Raw genomic sequence first — 16461 nt, forward strand, 5'->3', positions numbered from 1 at the left:
CTATATAATGTGTGTGTGTGTGGCTTCTGCTATGTGTTTGTGAACAGGATTGAGACTAAGAACAAAAGAAACATAAACCAAAAACATTTTCTGACTTATTAGAACAATATGATTTCTATGCAGCATAAATCGTGGCTCCAATGAGACGCCTACACTCTTTGTTACTATGGAAACAGACACGTGAAGTTATCCAGTCTTCATTTTTCTTTTTTTTAATTGAGGGTTTGTTTCTCAGACTCTATGTACAGAGGAAAGCTCTAACAAGCAAAGTCATTCGCAGGTCACATTCGTACAAACCAAACATTATGTTCATTTACCCAAACACCAGAGGGCGCCAAAAGCCCAAATACAATCATCATGCCTGTGTATAGTCGTTTATATCTTTCATTTAGCAAAACAGTGTGCAAACGTGGTCCCTTTTTTAATAGTAAAACAGTGTGCGAATGAACAGAAGTGTAAAATACAGTGTACAGTGTGGATTTCAATATTTTAATAATTTTTTTTTTTTATTTGTAAAGAAATAGAACATGAAGACGTGTCCAAAAATCCATATAACCTACATAACAAAGTTTGTGGACACCCCCGGTTCGCCATTGAGTTCCCGTTTACTTTAATAATTCCCTCCACTCTTCTGGGAAGATGTTCGACTAGATTTAGAAAATTTTGCTCATTCAGCCACATGGGTATGTAAAGGACAGTCAGGTACTGATGTAGGTGAGGTGAGGAGGCCTGGGATCCAATCAGAATTCCAATTTATTGCAGTAGGGTTGAGGTTAGAGCTTTGTCAGGTTTGGGTCTCCTAGTTGTGGGAACATTTAATGCTACCAAAGTCATCCAAATCCAACAGTGTTCCTTCAACTTTGTGAGAACTTTAGCGAAGGAACCACATTTGACTTCCAGGTGTCCAGATACTTCTATCTATATAATGTATGACACAGATGTTATTTCCTTCTGAATAATTAAAAAAACAAAAGACATATTTGTGTCTAATAAATGAGTAATAAAAGGGGGCGCTGTTTAGAATAATGTATAACACAACATAATGAAGAAACCAACCTAAGAAACTCCTCAGGGTACCGAGTTTATACAGTTCCAGCTCGTGTAGCATTTAAATCTTAGTATTTAGTTTTTTTTTAACATGAATTTGATTGAATAAGGCATTTTTTTTTTCACGTGAGTGAAAGCAGAACTGGTGCAAAAATCTTCCAATGATGTCTAACTATGAATATTTAATGTTCGAGTACAAATTGGGTATTAAAAATCATTCACGGATATTTTATCTGCATTTTCCAGCAAAAACCTGTGAAAAAGATTTTTTTGGTGTTAACGCTGAGGCAGAGATTCAGTTCAAAAAAAGATGAGCTACAGTATAACTGCAGTATGTAGGCTTATAACAGTGGCTTGTAATAGTGAATATTTAATACGTTAATTATTACCTCACGTTGCTGCGTTGCCAGGTTCAAGGATTTGGGCTACTTAATAAACTTTTTCTTTTATATCAGGTTTTGCATACATTTTTATTAATAATGTGAGAATTCTGGTGCTTCTTCTATGCAGCCTTTCTTCTTAAAGCCAGGTTAAAAGGAAAAGTGCAAAATGAATTAAAACTGAATACAATTTTAATGTATTAAAATAAGGCCCCCTATTAGTCCCCATTGTGTTAATGCACATAATAGCCAGCAGTGGTCTGTGTGTGTGTGAGTGGTTAAGGCTGTATACTGCTGACCAGGAGACCCTTTAACCGCTTAGATCGTCTCTAACTGACGCTTTCATGAGCCATTTATACTCTTATAAAAAAAATACAAATACTGCATTCGGATTGGACGATTGTATGTGCAATCTTTGAAATTGTTTACTAAAATGTGCCTTTAAAAGTGCTGGAAATATTGTTGCTTTTATTATTATATGTACCATTCATGAGATCAGTATTTGAAAAATCAAAGCAAATGACTTTTTTCATCATTATGGAAAATTAGGGAGGTGTGAAAGAGAGAAGTAGAGACAGACGGACAGAGAGACAAGCAGACAGCAGTGTACATGAAAAAAAAAGCAGCATTCTCATTTTGTTCATCTGCACATGCATTCCGAAAAAAAACAGCATGTAAACGATCCGAGCCACGATCATGCTGGCAGGTTTGTCTGAACCTCCAATGGACGAGAAAAAAAAAAAAAAAAAAGGAAGACTTTCCATACAATCCACATACATGAATTTCATTGGCTAATTAGGTTTTTGGTTCATACGGCCCACTTTTTTATTAAATGTTCAGAAAGGTTCGGTTTGGCACGTTTGAATCGCAACGTTTCAGAGCAAAAAAATCGTCAGCTTAAGCTGAAGAGCGTCCCTGTGATTTGCCACCTGATCCATTTTCCCATCTGTGCTGTTGCTCTTTAGCACAGACACTGGTTGGCGTCTTTGTTGTTCACGGAAACTTGTTCATCGTCCGCATCTTTGGCTTGTTCGGGGTTCTCTAGTGAGACCTTGTCCTGTGTGCGTGCAGGCTGGGGACATGACACCGGCGGCATCCGAAGCGCTCCACAGCGCTCCCATAGTCCCTGCACTGGGCTGGAGGAGAACAGGTGCCTACAGGGGTGGCAGCACTGGTAGAACAAGAGCATGAAGAACACGGCGAAGACGTAGCTCAGGAGCAGGAGCAGCTCAAGCACTGGCGCATCTACTCGACGGTAAAACTCGGTGCGGTGTGCGAACCAGAGCGACGTGAGCGCTACGTTCTCGACGAAGCGTACAGAGTAGTAAGCGGTCGCTCGCCTCCAGCCGTAGTTTTTGTCTATCAGGTCCGGGTCTTCGAGTTTAAGCTGCACGGCTGACCAGCAGAAAACGTTGATCCCGGCGTACAGGAAAGTGAGCATGGCGAGCGCGGTGGCCGTGCCCACGCGCGTCAGAGTCTTCTCGATGCTCTCGGGGAAAGGCGAGCCGCTGCGCCAGAAGGCCACCCACGGCTGCAGGAAGAAGGCGAAGAAGCTGAGCAGGACCACAGGCAGCAGCCAGGCCTTCATTACGGAGCCGAAAAGCACGAGCACAGCAACGCGCGTCGCGATCTCGAAGCTGCGCCACAGCAACACGCACACGTAGGCCGCAGGGCGCACCGACACCGCGTAGTCGTCGTAGCGGATCTTGATGGCCAGGATGTTGCAGCGCATGGCCCCGTATACGATCGACAGCAGAGAGATGACCATCAGGGTGCCTGGGAAAGAGACAGAAATAAATGAAAATGAATTACAGAGGTGCAGAGAGAGAAGAAGATAGGGAAGACGAGACAAATACGATGAGTCAGAATGAGAGAAAGTGTTGCTGAAAGGAAACAGAATCTGAGTCTGGGAAATGTAACAGTACCTTAAATGCATACTTTTTAATAATTAATTAATACGGTTATTATTATTAGTGAAACCAAACTCAACATGAAGCACGAAGAGAAAATATTCTTGTCAATGTTTTAAACCAAAACAACACCAAACGAAACTTTTGCTATGTTTCCACACGGACGGTTTAAATCGCCGGACGTGCGCATCATGGCGGATTTTGGTGCTGATTTCAGACTTGGTGCAACAGAAAAACAAATGTTTAGTGATTTATAATAATTGATGCGTTGCATCAATCAAATTGAATAATGCTTTAGGAACCTTAAAATTTTCTAGAGAAACGCAGTACAATAAGGCGATGCATCACAGACAGGAATCTCATACGGTGAAAATAAATCATTACTAAAGTAAATAACCCAATTAACCCAATTAAACTGCAGCCACAGCGTCGATATGAACCTCATAAAATGACAGTTTTTTTTTACCACAATTGTCCAATTGTGCATTTCGGTTTTCCTGAGGATTTAAAATGAATGCAAATTTGACATTTTTGTGCAAATTCTACAGGAAAAAAAACCCAAAAGTAGAAACGGTTCATGAAAAACTTAACTTTAAACTGTTTTGGTCGATCTCTCCTCACAATTTCCAGCTGTTCTTGAAAAGTAAAATGTGGAAGTGTATCTGCGACCTTATCAATTTCTTCTTCTCTGTCAGTCATCGTCGAACTCGGTAATCCGCTCTCTGACTATTTATTCAAAGGAGGTGAAAATGCTGACGTGACTGGGGGCCTGCTAGAGGGCCTTGGAGTGGCTGAATGCCTGTGCCCCAGGGTTCCCTGGTGGCCTAGTAGTTAGGATGCTGCGCTCCCACCGCTGCGGCCCGGGTTCGACTCCCGGTCAGGAAATCGACCCCAGCCATTAGGGTTGCACAAGCCAGTGAAAGGTCCCAAGCCCGGATAAATGGGGAGGGTTGCATTAGGAAGGGCATTTGGCGTAAAAACGTGCCAAATCAAACATGCGGATCATGAATATGGATGATCCGCTGTGGCGACCCCTAATGGGAGAAGCCGAAAGGTGCCTGTGTTTTCACCTAACTCCTGCTCGCATCCTGCATTTGGGTCCTACCATCCAGTCTCCAGAACACCCGCAAGATCTCTGACACCGTCCACTTGATTAGAATTCCCTTTACTCCTACACAGTTATCTGATCAGCCAATCATGTGGCAGCAGCACAATGCATTATGTACATTCAGGTTAATAGCTCCAGTTAATATTCATATTAAATACCAGAGTGGGGAGAAAAGTGTGATCTCTGTGACTTGGCATAGTTCTGGGTACCAGATGGGCTGCATCATGAACAGTCTTGTTCATTATTTTCCAATCAAACAGCACATTTATATTAGGCATATAAGAGTCTTACATGAACACTACTTTAGGACTGGGCGTGGAATCGTTTAGTTATAATCATATTCCATGTTTTTCACGGCACGGCAAAAGCAAATGTGCAAACACAATAAATTGCCGAGCTGATGAGCTGCTTCGGTTCTTTGCCATCTTTAGGCTTCACTAGTAATCAGTACATCATTCTCTCCTATTACACGGATCCTTGAATTGTTCAGACAACAAAAAATCCACAAAAAGACCCCTGTAAACATATAGCCCCTTTCAGAGAATTAAGTCTCCGCTCCACTAATCCTCAAATACTGCATTGCTTGCCAAGAGTTCCCGAATGATATACCACATGCCAGGAGCCTCCATCTGTACCGTGGTCTTCCAAGACAGGTTTATATTCCTGCTTGCTCACCGGAGGGCATGTTACAAAGTGCTGGGTCAGCAGGTGCTTAATAAGCAGCACATTTAACCATGTAATAAAACAGATCAGATGATGGAGAGACTGAAAATACACTTTTCCTCTGACGTGATCTTTTTCAAGCTCACTTTACCTTTCCAATTCGCTACTCTATATGTAGATTGTTCTTTTTACAATTCTGGCAGATTATACTGTACGGTTTTATTTCGTGGTCTGTCTGAATCCTTCGATTGTGATTGGCTGGAAGTGTGTGCATGCGAACCAAGTAGTTTTTCCAAATGATGGTCGTTTTGTGAAATATCCAAGGCAGATTCACAAGGTCGTTAGTAAAGTGAGGCACTGATGTAGGCGAGGTGAGGAGGCCTGTGGTGATATCAGCGTTTTTAAATTCATACCAATGGTCTTCTATATAGGGTCAGAGCTCTATAGCAGGAGATCTTCCACTCCAACCCATGTACACCTCCGGATTTGTGGTAACAGTTTGGGAAAGAACCACATAAGGCTTGGAATGTCAGGTGTCCCAATTCTTAAAAAAATGAAAATTTTGCCATATAGCTTGAAGCAAGGTTGGTATTTTAGACAATGCTTTTCTTGCTTTTTTAATTTCTCATTGTTCTTATCGCTCATTTTAGCTCATTTTATAAATTTTTTACTATAGTTTTTCAGTTCAAATGACTGTTAAATGGTTGCTTTCAAGTATGTAGACATACTGATTTATTTTATCGAAATGTTTGATTCACTGAAGAGTTGAATTGTGCACAGTATAAATGTAAATATGTGTTTTTTTTACTAATTAAATTCTCAATAATAAGATTCTGCTGCCAACATGGACTGCTGTAAAACACGGTAATATTACTCTAAATGGATATTACAGCCTGTCGGGTATAAACAATAATGACGGTGAGTTTCTGCCAACTCGGTTGCCAGTTACTGCACATTTCCGAGGTAATGCTTATAATGTACTGTGCAATTAATAGTGTCTTGGCTCTTGCTTGCTGTCTCTAAGAATAGAGCACTACTAGCTCAGGCTCAGCACACAAAGGCGATGAAATCCCGGTTGTGACGCCGTTTTATCACCAGCAGCTCGTCCAGACGAAATACGTTTACCGACAATTCCAAATTATTCCTCTGATTGGTTTTATCCTTGTTTCAGCCGATTGCTCATTCTGTCCTTACGACCTTTCATGTTCGTCTTCACACGCACTGCCTGGTGTGTGCATTTTCTCTTAATAAATCTATTACTTTTATTCTTGCAATTGAGATTTTAATTGTGAAATGTACGATATATAAAATAAATCCACCAGCAGACTGATACGTAAACAGAGGCTGGCAAAAGTACACACATCCTTCACTCTAGTAGAAGTAGATAATGATGTTTTAAAAGATTCTGGCTACACTTTTTTACTCAAGTTTGGGCTCTGACATGTACTTAAGTAAAAAGTAGTCATTACTACTATTTGTTTTAGTGTCACGCTGGAAACTGGACCTCACATTATATCAATATATTTATACAAAAACCATTTTTGTTATCTAATGAATGTATCCAGACTGAACATCCACCATATAGAACACAAGCAAAGAAAAGGTGATGATGATCAGGAAGGTCTCTGTTCTCAGTTCTCAACTTCTTGTTGCCTTCTGCCCTGCTCATTGTTAGCTTCGTAAACTAGCCTACGTCTCTGGTTGTGTGATAACCAGGATATTATACACCAGATGAACGAGTCTGTTTTGAAAATGTAAGAAGTACAAAGTACGGATATTTGCGTAAAAAAAGTAGTGAAAATAAAAAAGTTGGGCGAAAAATAAAAAGCGAAGTAAAGTACTGATAACGGAAAAACCTAAAGTGCGGTCATGAAGTACTTCATTACTTCCTATCTCTCAACAGAGGGAATCTTTCGAACAGGACCTTTATCTACTGTACATAGTCATATCCCTTGAACATCCAGTGTGCATCCCCGAGATAAGGCTCGAGGAAGCAGATATTTTGCTGTGGTGTGAAGTGTTTCACTGGCATGTGGCTAAACTGTAGAATGTAGCAATGACGTGAAGGTTTAGCTCCGACATGAGAAGCGCTCGGTTCTGCACGTGCTCTTGGAACTCGAACTCTGAAACAGCTCTTGGGGAGATGAGGGGTCTGAATGGTTCTTGAAGGTGTTTATGCGGGCAGATTCGCCATCGCAACATATTAAATAGGGTGTTAGGATTTCGGCTATGGGGTATGTCAGGCTCTTTTACATTATAGAAAAGGGGTGAAAAGAGAAACGTCTTGACAAGATCGCAAAAAATTGACTGTAAATTAAGACAAATGGACTGAAAAGTACATATTTATACTTTAGTCTAAGGTCAAAAGAGACATTTGACTTGACTGAGGTGAAACCCCGGGGTTTTCGTGTACGATATCCACCAGACAGGAAGGTACGGTTTGTTTTAGAGATTCCAGAAAAGGTATTCCCTTCCCCAGCAGTGTGTGTGGTCTTAAATAAGACCAGAAAAGGTGTGCCTTTCCTGTATAAGATCAACTGTACACACATACACGCATACGCATACGCAGACAAAGCAGGGGCCAGATGACCTGACAGGAAACTGACCGTAAGTCAGCATTCAGAGCGAGGCATATCTTTAAAAGACTCTTACATAAGTGCTTGAGCTGTCGATGCTTTCGAATGCACTGCCTGCAACAAACAGCTCCAGCAGTTGCGTCTATATTCGTTCGCTCACCTCTCCCGATGGAAACGCCCTTCTGCAGCACGCAAATGTAGAGCTGCAGTGTGAGCTGAGGGGCAGAGCCCAGGAAGGCCTGAATGACAGAGGTTCGTGCGAAGGCCGCTCGGTGAGCGACCAACTTGCCCTCGGCCTGCCCGACCTCATGCTCCACCTCCTCGGCCCGGCCGCACCGGGGCATCTGCTTCTTCCTGGTGATGGTGACATATGGCTCCTCCACCTTTCCTGAGCTTCCATAGATACAAAACGCATCCAAACACCTGCAAAAGAGGATTCGGGATTCTGTTAATCAAAGGTTTTTTTTTAAGAACATTGCATATCCAACATTGTATTGGTTTTTGTTGAGTTTTATTAAATTCCTTATTCCCCACAATCATCTCCACACGTCTGGGAAGGTTTTCTAGATTTTGGTGTGTGGTTATAGAGATTAAGAGCTATAAAGTAAAGAGAGGAGACCTGGGGTTCATTTAGCATTCCCCTTTATCCTGACGCTGTTCAATAAGGTTGAGGTTGGAGCTGTGTAGATGGCCATTAAAGATTTTCCACTCCCACACATGTAAACCATATCGTCCTAAAGCACACATTGTGCACAGAGGCTGCACAATTGTGTGCCTCTAACTCTGTGGTTAAAAGTGTGAGAAAGTCATGTGTCCCAATATGTTTGTCCATATAGAGTTCCTAATACTGCTGTCTTGTATATTGTCAATTTAATCTATTAAATAAATACATATTATTGTAAATTGTTCCCACAAATATTTATATAGAATATATATGTATAGAAGAAAATATATGTATAAAATTAACAATTAAGGCTTGGATTTGTTTAGTTAATTTAGTTTACTTCAAATCCAGAATAATAAGCAAATTAGTTTACTTAACCACTCCCACTGTACAATGTCTTCCCAAATGCTTAATATTAACAATTTAACTTTACCAAAATGAAGAAACTTTCAGATGTGGATGGGAAGGAGCAAACTTGTTTACTTGTTCCACAGACTTTTCTGAAGGCACCTCCAACACAATGACACCCAAGTAAAATTTTACCTGATTTTACTCTTCTGCGATTCATGAATTTCACATTTTTATTAGAAGTTCCTTCTTGTTATTTTGCATGACCCAATAATCTTAAGAGGTCTCGCATTTCCCACCTCTCATTCTTCCCAGCCGATAGCTCCTCTTTCTCAGAATGATCATTTACCTCTATTTTATCCCAATTCTACATAAATCCCTCCCATTTCTCCAAATACTCACTTAGCTTTATTTAAACCTCATTTGCATACTTTTTGCATATCTCAACAATAGACTTGTCGGTGTCTTTTTCTTAACATTTTGCCTTGGGATAACCTTGTTTTTTGTCTCCCTGTCTGGAAACATTTCCTGTTTTCCAGCTTTATGTCTGCTCAGTTTACCTGTAATTTTTTTGCTTACCAAAGTTCAAATTCTTAATGTTGTTTTCATTTATATGATTGTTCCTATATTTCTTTAATATTCCTAATTCACCAATTTAAGACCTTGTTTCTGATTTGGCAAAACTTTGCACTCTTCACTTCGCGCTATGATGGTTTGCTTGAATGGCACCTTCACTGTTTCTCTCTGAGGAAATTTCTCTGTTACAGCAGCAAAGAAAAAGAAATGCAAATAAATAAAAGAATAAAGACATACTATAGTTAACAGTACATACACATCACAACGTATAAAGACAATAAGAAATACTTTTGTTGATTTTTATACTACATTCATCTACTTAAATTAATATATTTTTCCTTAAAGCTTCTTCCCCATAGTTTTCAAGAAATATGTATGCTAATTAGTATGCATAGTATTAGTATGCTAATTAGGCCAAACCTTCTCTCTGTCATTGTTCCATCCTTTGCTAAACTGCATGCTCCAATCGGCCTTTTCCCACACGGTATCCCAGTGAGCACTAAATCTAGACGTCTATTCACTTTATCGACATGTATTTGCTGGAATATCGCGACCCTATGACAAGCCAGGGAAAGTAAAAAGGTTCCGATGTGGTCCAGTCGCTGATCGATCAACCGCTCAGGCGTAAGCAGGCAGAACTGACTGCAGTGAGTCGCATCTTTTTGTCAATGTGGAATTGTTGTGTAACGAATCAAGCCCTTTCTATCGCATTCTGCAAAGCAAAGCCTTCGCACAAACGCAGGACATCTGGCATCTCGGTTCCAATGGTGTTGACCCGAGGGGAAGGAGCCGAGGCACGCGGGAGTCACTTCCTGTTTATCTCATTCTATAGTATGGGAAAGCGACCATTAAGTCACTCGCTTCTATTTCAGGGCATAGCCTTGTTACAGCCGAACAAACTGTAAGACACATCATAATGAATCCTGGTGCGTTTTTTTAAGCACCGAACATTGTGCTATTAAAAATCGATTTAGCGCTGCTTTAGCACAGAGCCTGGATAAATAGATAGCACCTGAGAAAGGGAACTCGTATACCTTCTTTAAAATGCAAAGCAAATGATTCATTGCTTTAATAGTACAAAATGGCTCCTAAAACTGCCATTATGGACGAAAGGTGGACGAAAGGTGGACGAAAGGCGGACAAAAGTGCTCTGAAAGGCGGTATGAGAAAGGCAGTGTGAATGAAAAGATTCATTATTGATGAGCCCCCTACACACACTGCTCTGAAACAAGGACCATATATCTGATTAGATCAGCGTGAGATTAGGACTGGAAACAGAAGGCAATGTCAATGTGTCAATTATACACACTGTGTGTGTGTGTGTGTGTGTGTGTGTGTGTGTGTGTGTGTGTGTGTGTGTGCATGAGGTTGGAACTGTGGAACTGCTATGTTCTGCAGTATTGACACACTGACACTCTATTCTCAATGTCTCAATGTATATATATATATATATATATATATATATATATATATATATATATAGTATATATAAAGAGTCCACATATACTTGCTTGGAAGGACATTTACAAGATGGACTTTTCAAAAGATTGTGAGAAAAGGTCAGCCAAAACAGTCCAAAACAAGTTGACATAGACCACAGTATGTTTGTCCACTTTGGCTTTTTTCACATCACATTCACTCACTCATACACACACACACACAAACACACACGCACAGAGAACACGGTTAAGTGCATTCTGTTATGCGTTATGACTGCCTCGTGGAACATCTACGAGCTTTACGCACAGCTGTGGCACATGAAGAAGCTCCCTTCTGTGATCATCATTGTGGATATGCAAAAGAATGCATTCTGCCTTATTGAGTGTTACAGCAAATTTCTCCCACGTTGATTGAGTGTGATGTGTGTGACTTCTCCATGCAGCCTGAGCCTAATAAATGATCTCAATTGGACGTGTCGACTTTGGGGATTTCAATTTTGACACTCACACCTACATCCACACCTACACACACACACACACACACACACACACAAGGAAGGAAGATGTGCGCTTTACCTGATGACAGGTCCGAGCTGCAGGAGGTGCAGGAGCAGGATGAGCGGCCTGTCCCTGCTCAGGTCCCGGTGGATGAAGATGAGGGTGAGCTGCACCAGCACGCACGGCACCAGCGTAAAGAGCAGCGTGAAGCCCTGCCAGATCTTATCCCCGGCCGAGCGGTACGTGGTGCTCAGGTACAGAGCTGCCGTCGTTTCGGCTGTGAACAGAGACACCGACACCAGGACGGAGCTCGGCAGTCTCATCCTCTCATCCCTCACCCGGCCATCATGATCCGCTTCTCTTCTGCTGCTGCTGCTTGCCTTTTTCACACACACACACACACACACACACACACACATATATGCAGCGGGGGTCTGGGTTGCCATGTTCTACTGTATTTACTATCATTCCAATGCTTCCTAATTGCCTTAGTGTATTGTTGTATAATATAATATAATATAATATAATATAATATAATATAATATAATATAATATAATATAATATAATATAATATAATATAGTATATTGTATAGTACAATATAGTATAGTGTATTGTTGTATAGTGTATTGTTGTATAGTATAATATAATATAGTGTATTGTTGTATAGTATAATATAATATAGTGTATTGTTGTATAGTGTATTGTTGTATAGTATAATATAATATAGTATATTGTTGTATAGTGTATTGTTGTATAGTATAATATAATATAGTGTATTGTTGTATAGTGTATTGTTGTATAGTATGATGCAGTATAGTGTATTGTTGTATAGTGTATTCTTGTATAATATAATATAATTTAATATAGTGTATGGTTGTATAGTAGATTGTTGTATAGTGTATGGTTGTAGAGTATAATATAATATAGTGTATTGTTGTATAGTATACTGTTGTATAGTGTATTCTTGTATAGTATAATATAATATAGTGTATGGTTGTATAGTAGATTGTTGTATAGTGTATGGTTGTATAGTATAATATAATATAGTGTATTGTTGTATAGTATAATATAATATAGTGTATTGTTGTATAGTATAATATAATATAGTATATTGTTGTATAGTGTATTGTTGTATAGTATAATATAATATAGTGTATTGTTGTATAGTGTATGGTTGTATAGTATAATATAATATAGTGTATGGTTGTATAGTATAATATAATATAGTGTATGGTTGTATAGTATAATATAATATAGTATATTGTTGTATAGTGTATGGTTGTATAGTATAATAGAATATAGTGTATTGTTGTATAGTATAATATAATATATTGTATGGTTGTATAGTATAATATAATATAGTGTATGGTTGTATAGTATAATATAATATAGTGTATGGTTGTATAGTATAATATAATATAGTGTATTGTTGTATAGTGTATGGTTGTATAGTATAATATAATATAGTGTATGGTTGTATAGTATAATATAATATAGTGTATTGTTGTATAGTGTATGGTTGTATAGTATAATATAATATAGTGTATGGTTGTATAGTATAATATAATATAGTGTATTGTTGTATAGTATAATATAATATAGTGTATTGTTGTATAGTGTATGGTTGTATAGTATAATATAATATAGTGTATTGTTGTATAGTATAATATAATATAGTGTATTGTTGTATAGTGTATGGTTGTATAGTATAATATAATATAGTATGGTTGTATAGTATAATATAATATAGTGTATGGTTGTATAGTATAATATAATATAGTGTATTGTTGTATAGTATAATATAATATAGTGTATTGTTGTATAGTGTATGGTTGTATAGTATAATATAGTGTATGGTTGTATAGTATAATATAATATAGTGTATGGTTGTATAGTATAATATAGTATATTGTTGTATAGTGTATGGTTGTATAGTATAATAGAATATAGTGTATTGTTGTATAGTATAATATAATATATTGTACAGGTGTATACTATTTTATAAACTATACTATATAAGCAACACATCATACTCTACTATACTACAAATGGTTGCCAGATTGAAGCAAAAATTATTCCAGTTTTATTAGACACGAAAACGTGACTACATTTCATACAGAATTGCTTGAAGAGCTTTAGAAAATGTGTTATAGCGGGTACATTTTAAATAATCGAAGCTAGACTATATTATACTATTATATATTATTATATATTATACTTAGAGGTGGAAAGGAACAAATTTATTTGCTAATTACTGTAATTGGGTTGTTGTTGTTTTTTTTTACTTTTTGAAGTTCAGTGTTAAAATCAGAAATGTATGTTTAGTTTGAAATCTTGTATTTAAAAATTTTTTTTTTTTTAATAAACATAACGCTAGAGTGAAAAAACAAAATGAAATGAAAACGGCCATATTTAATCGACACTTCAAGTGCAAGAAAAGCCACAGCTTTATGATGCAGTGTGAGATGTGTTTGCCAGAGGCGACTGAACTGGCAGCTTATAAAAAACCTCGCCATCAAAACTCCGCACGCGCGTTGAGGTCAGTTAATAATATCTTTGGTTTACGTCATTGTTGTACTTTTGCGTTGCGTCACTGTGTGGAAATGAGCGGGATCTTGGGGCAAAATTGTCAATGCACAATCACTCCTGCTGTCACGATTTAAGTTTTAATTAAAAGTGTCCTATTTTAGAGTAGATCGGGTGTATTTTGATTTGAACATTACTATATAACCAATCACGTACTTTTATTGAGAATGCAGTGTCCAATCAGAGCGTTTTGATTCGTCAGTGGGGAAATCGCAGTTGTTCTATGCAAATATTTTGTTTTGTATTTGTTTTTTTTTGTAGTACAGAAAAAGAGTTGTGATTTTATTTTCATTTGTAAAGGTGTTTCCTCAATTTAAAACAATTAGTTTGAGATTTTTATCTCCTAAGTGAATTTTAAATGAGCTCCTTTTTACTTAAGTAGACTTTTAAACCCGTAATTTACTTGTACTTAAGTAAAATTTTAATGAATTAACACTACTTTTACTTAAGTAAATATTTTGATTATACTATAATATACTATACATAATTGCCAGATTTAATCACATACAACGCCACATTTTATAGTAACTAACAATGTAAGATAATTTGTCATTAATGGAAATTTGTAAGCTTAATCTGGCAACCTAAATCATTTCACGCAGTTTTGCATTGACTGTTCATAATAAAAGATAAACAAGACAAAAAGACAAGCTTAGTTTTGTGTTCCCAACATCAACTGAAAAAACAAAACAAAAGAATCACGTAAACATTGCTGCATTCCATCAGGTTTTTTCTGGCAACCCAAAAGCCCACGCTCATAGCATACAGAGATTATTGCAGGGTTCTTCCTCTAGAGGGCGATATAATACCAGGTCTCTTTGCTCTACCCTGAGCATGTGACTTTCTCTGGTTAGAGTCATTTTATTTTGAGTTTTATCTGTTAGACAACTTTAGAAATGAAGAACAAAAAAAAAAAAAGGAAATAAATTGAATGCTGAAGGAGTAGATGAGCTTTAACTTGGCTCTCGTCAGTTGTAGATGATGACACGCTGATGCTTTTTTTTTTTTTGTTGCAATTTTTTGATTCATTACTATTTTTTTTGCAATATTTTTACATATTACATACAACCTAAATAAAAGAAGAGCCTAAATATAAAGAGATGTGTATTTATAGGTAGCAAGATTGTTTTTTTTTTGCTAATTCAGGACCCCCAAGGACATAAAGTAGGCAGTAGACATTTACTTTTACGGCATTTGACTGACGCCCTTTTCAGAAGCCACTTACAGAAGTCTACAAATAAATACATGATTTACTGAACACCATTCCAGCCATATGTGGTTCTTTGCTATGGATGTTCTACCATGATATTTTCCATTCACGCGAACCTGCTCCAGCATGACGATGTCCCACAGTGGCTAGAAAACCCATGGAGGCTTGTAGACGCTATACCCAAACACTCATTGAAAACCGGATGATGGCGCTACGTCAAGGTTTTCAGGCCTATCATCATTCCACACAGTGCCACTTCTAAGCAATATGCATTTGCAGCTAGTCAGCTCTTTGGCGGAATCAAGGAACACAAAACATACAGTTTTGTTTCAAAGCATTTTTGATCTACTCTACAGTGTCCAGGCTTTCTACACCCACTACTGTATTCCCCCCTCAGTCACTACTGATGATGTGTCAGTGAAATGTCTTTAGAAATGATCGATATTATCCAGGGGGTTTCGCTTAGTGTTATCAATCAACATGATTGTCACTGGCTGTGTGATTCAGTCTGGGCTGGAAAAAACAACAACTGGTTTATGTGTGATACATGTATTTGTTTTTACATCCACCGGTGGTGCTGTTGTTCCAAAAAAACAAGAAAAATATACAATATAAGTAAAGGAGTTTATGGGGATGACAAACAATGTTCTTTCCTTCCTTCTGTCCTGCTTGCTTTTATTTATTCATTCCATCAAGCCAGCCCTCTACCTGTTTGTCTTTCTTTCCTGCTTACTTTTATTCCTTCGTTCATTCAATGATTTGGTTCATTTGTTTGTTTATTAGTTTATTTGTTTGTTCCTTCCTTTCTTCCTTTCTTCCTTCCACCAAGCCTTCCTTTCATTTGTTTGCTTCTTCCTTTCTTCCTTTCATCAAGCCTTCCTTTCATTCATCCATCCACCTATTTATCCCTTTATCCATTCATTCCATCAAGTCATCCTTCCTTCCTTCTGTTCATTCTGCTTACTTTGCCCCTTTTCTTCATTCCCTCAAGCAGTCGTTCCTACCTTCTTACTTGTTTTTCTTCCTGCTTGCTTTCCTTCCTTCCTTCCTTCTTCCTTCCTTGCTTCCTTCCTTCCTACCTTCCTTCCTGTTTGTCTTCTTTCTGTCCTGCTTGCTTTCATTCACTCATTCCATCAAGCAATCCTTCTTTCCTTTCTGTTTGTCTTTCTTTCCTGCTTGCTTTCCTTCCCTCCTTCCTTCATTCAAAGATTTGTTTGTTTATTTGTTCATTCCTTCCTTTCTTCCCTCTATCAAGCCTTCCTTTCTTTCTTTCATTCATTCATCCATCCACCCATTCATCCATTCATTCCATCAAGTCATCCTTCCTTCCTTCCTGTTTATCCTTTCTGCTTGCTTTCCTTCCATCCTTTCTTTCTACCTTTAACCCTTTCTTTTGCTTTCATTCATACATTCGTACATTAATTCACTCAATCTATCAAGCCATCCTTTCTTCC

At 38.1% G+C, this 16461-nt stretch overlaps 1 protein-coding gene across 1 annotated transcript; it reads right to left on the reverse strand.

Moving 5' to 3' along the window:
• Positions 1-196: 196 nt before the first annotated feature.
• Positions 197-11625, reverse strand: xk (X-linked Kx blood group (McLeod syndrome)). Its single transcript, XM_046840426.1, has 3 exons — positions 11288-11625; positions 7845-8107; positions 197-3203 (listed from the first exon to the last, which is right to left on the reverse strand). The coding sequence occupies exons 1-3, from the start codon at positions 11530-11532 to the stop codon at positions 2389-2391; spliced, it is 1323 nt and encodes a 440-aa protein (XP_046696382.1). The 5' UTR covers positions 11533-11625; the 3' UTR covers positions 197-2388.
• Between the last annotated feature and the right edge of the window lie 4836 nt (positions 11626-16461).

This window comes from Silurus meridionalis, chromosome 26, assembly GCF_014805685.1.
Source record: "Silurus meridionalis isolate SWU-2019-XX chromosome 26, ASM1480568v1, whole genome shotgun sequence".
In the NCBI taxonomy this organism is placed as follows: domain Eukaryota; kingdom Metazoa; phylum Chordata; class Actinopteri; order Siluriformes; family Siluridae; genus Silurus; species Silurus meridionalis.

Bases quoted from the DNA above. Each gene is read 5' to 3' on its own strand.
- xk (XM_046840426.1), bottom strand. From the start codon at position 11,532: ATGAGACTGCCGAGCTCCGTCCTGGTGTCGGTGTCTCTGTTCACAGCC. The intron at 8,108-11,287 runs GTAAAGCGCACA...CCTCTTTTGCAG, and splicing joins CAGCTCGGACCTGTCATCAG to GTGTTTGGATGCGTTTTGTA. The intron at 3,204-7,844 runs GTGAGCGAACGA...TCTCTTTCCCAG, and splicing joins GGGCGTTTCCATCGGGAGAG to GCACCCTGATGGTCATCTCT.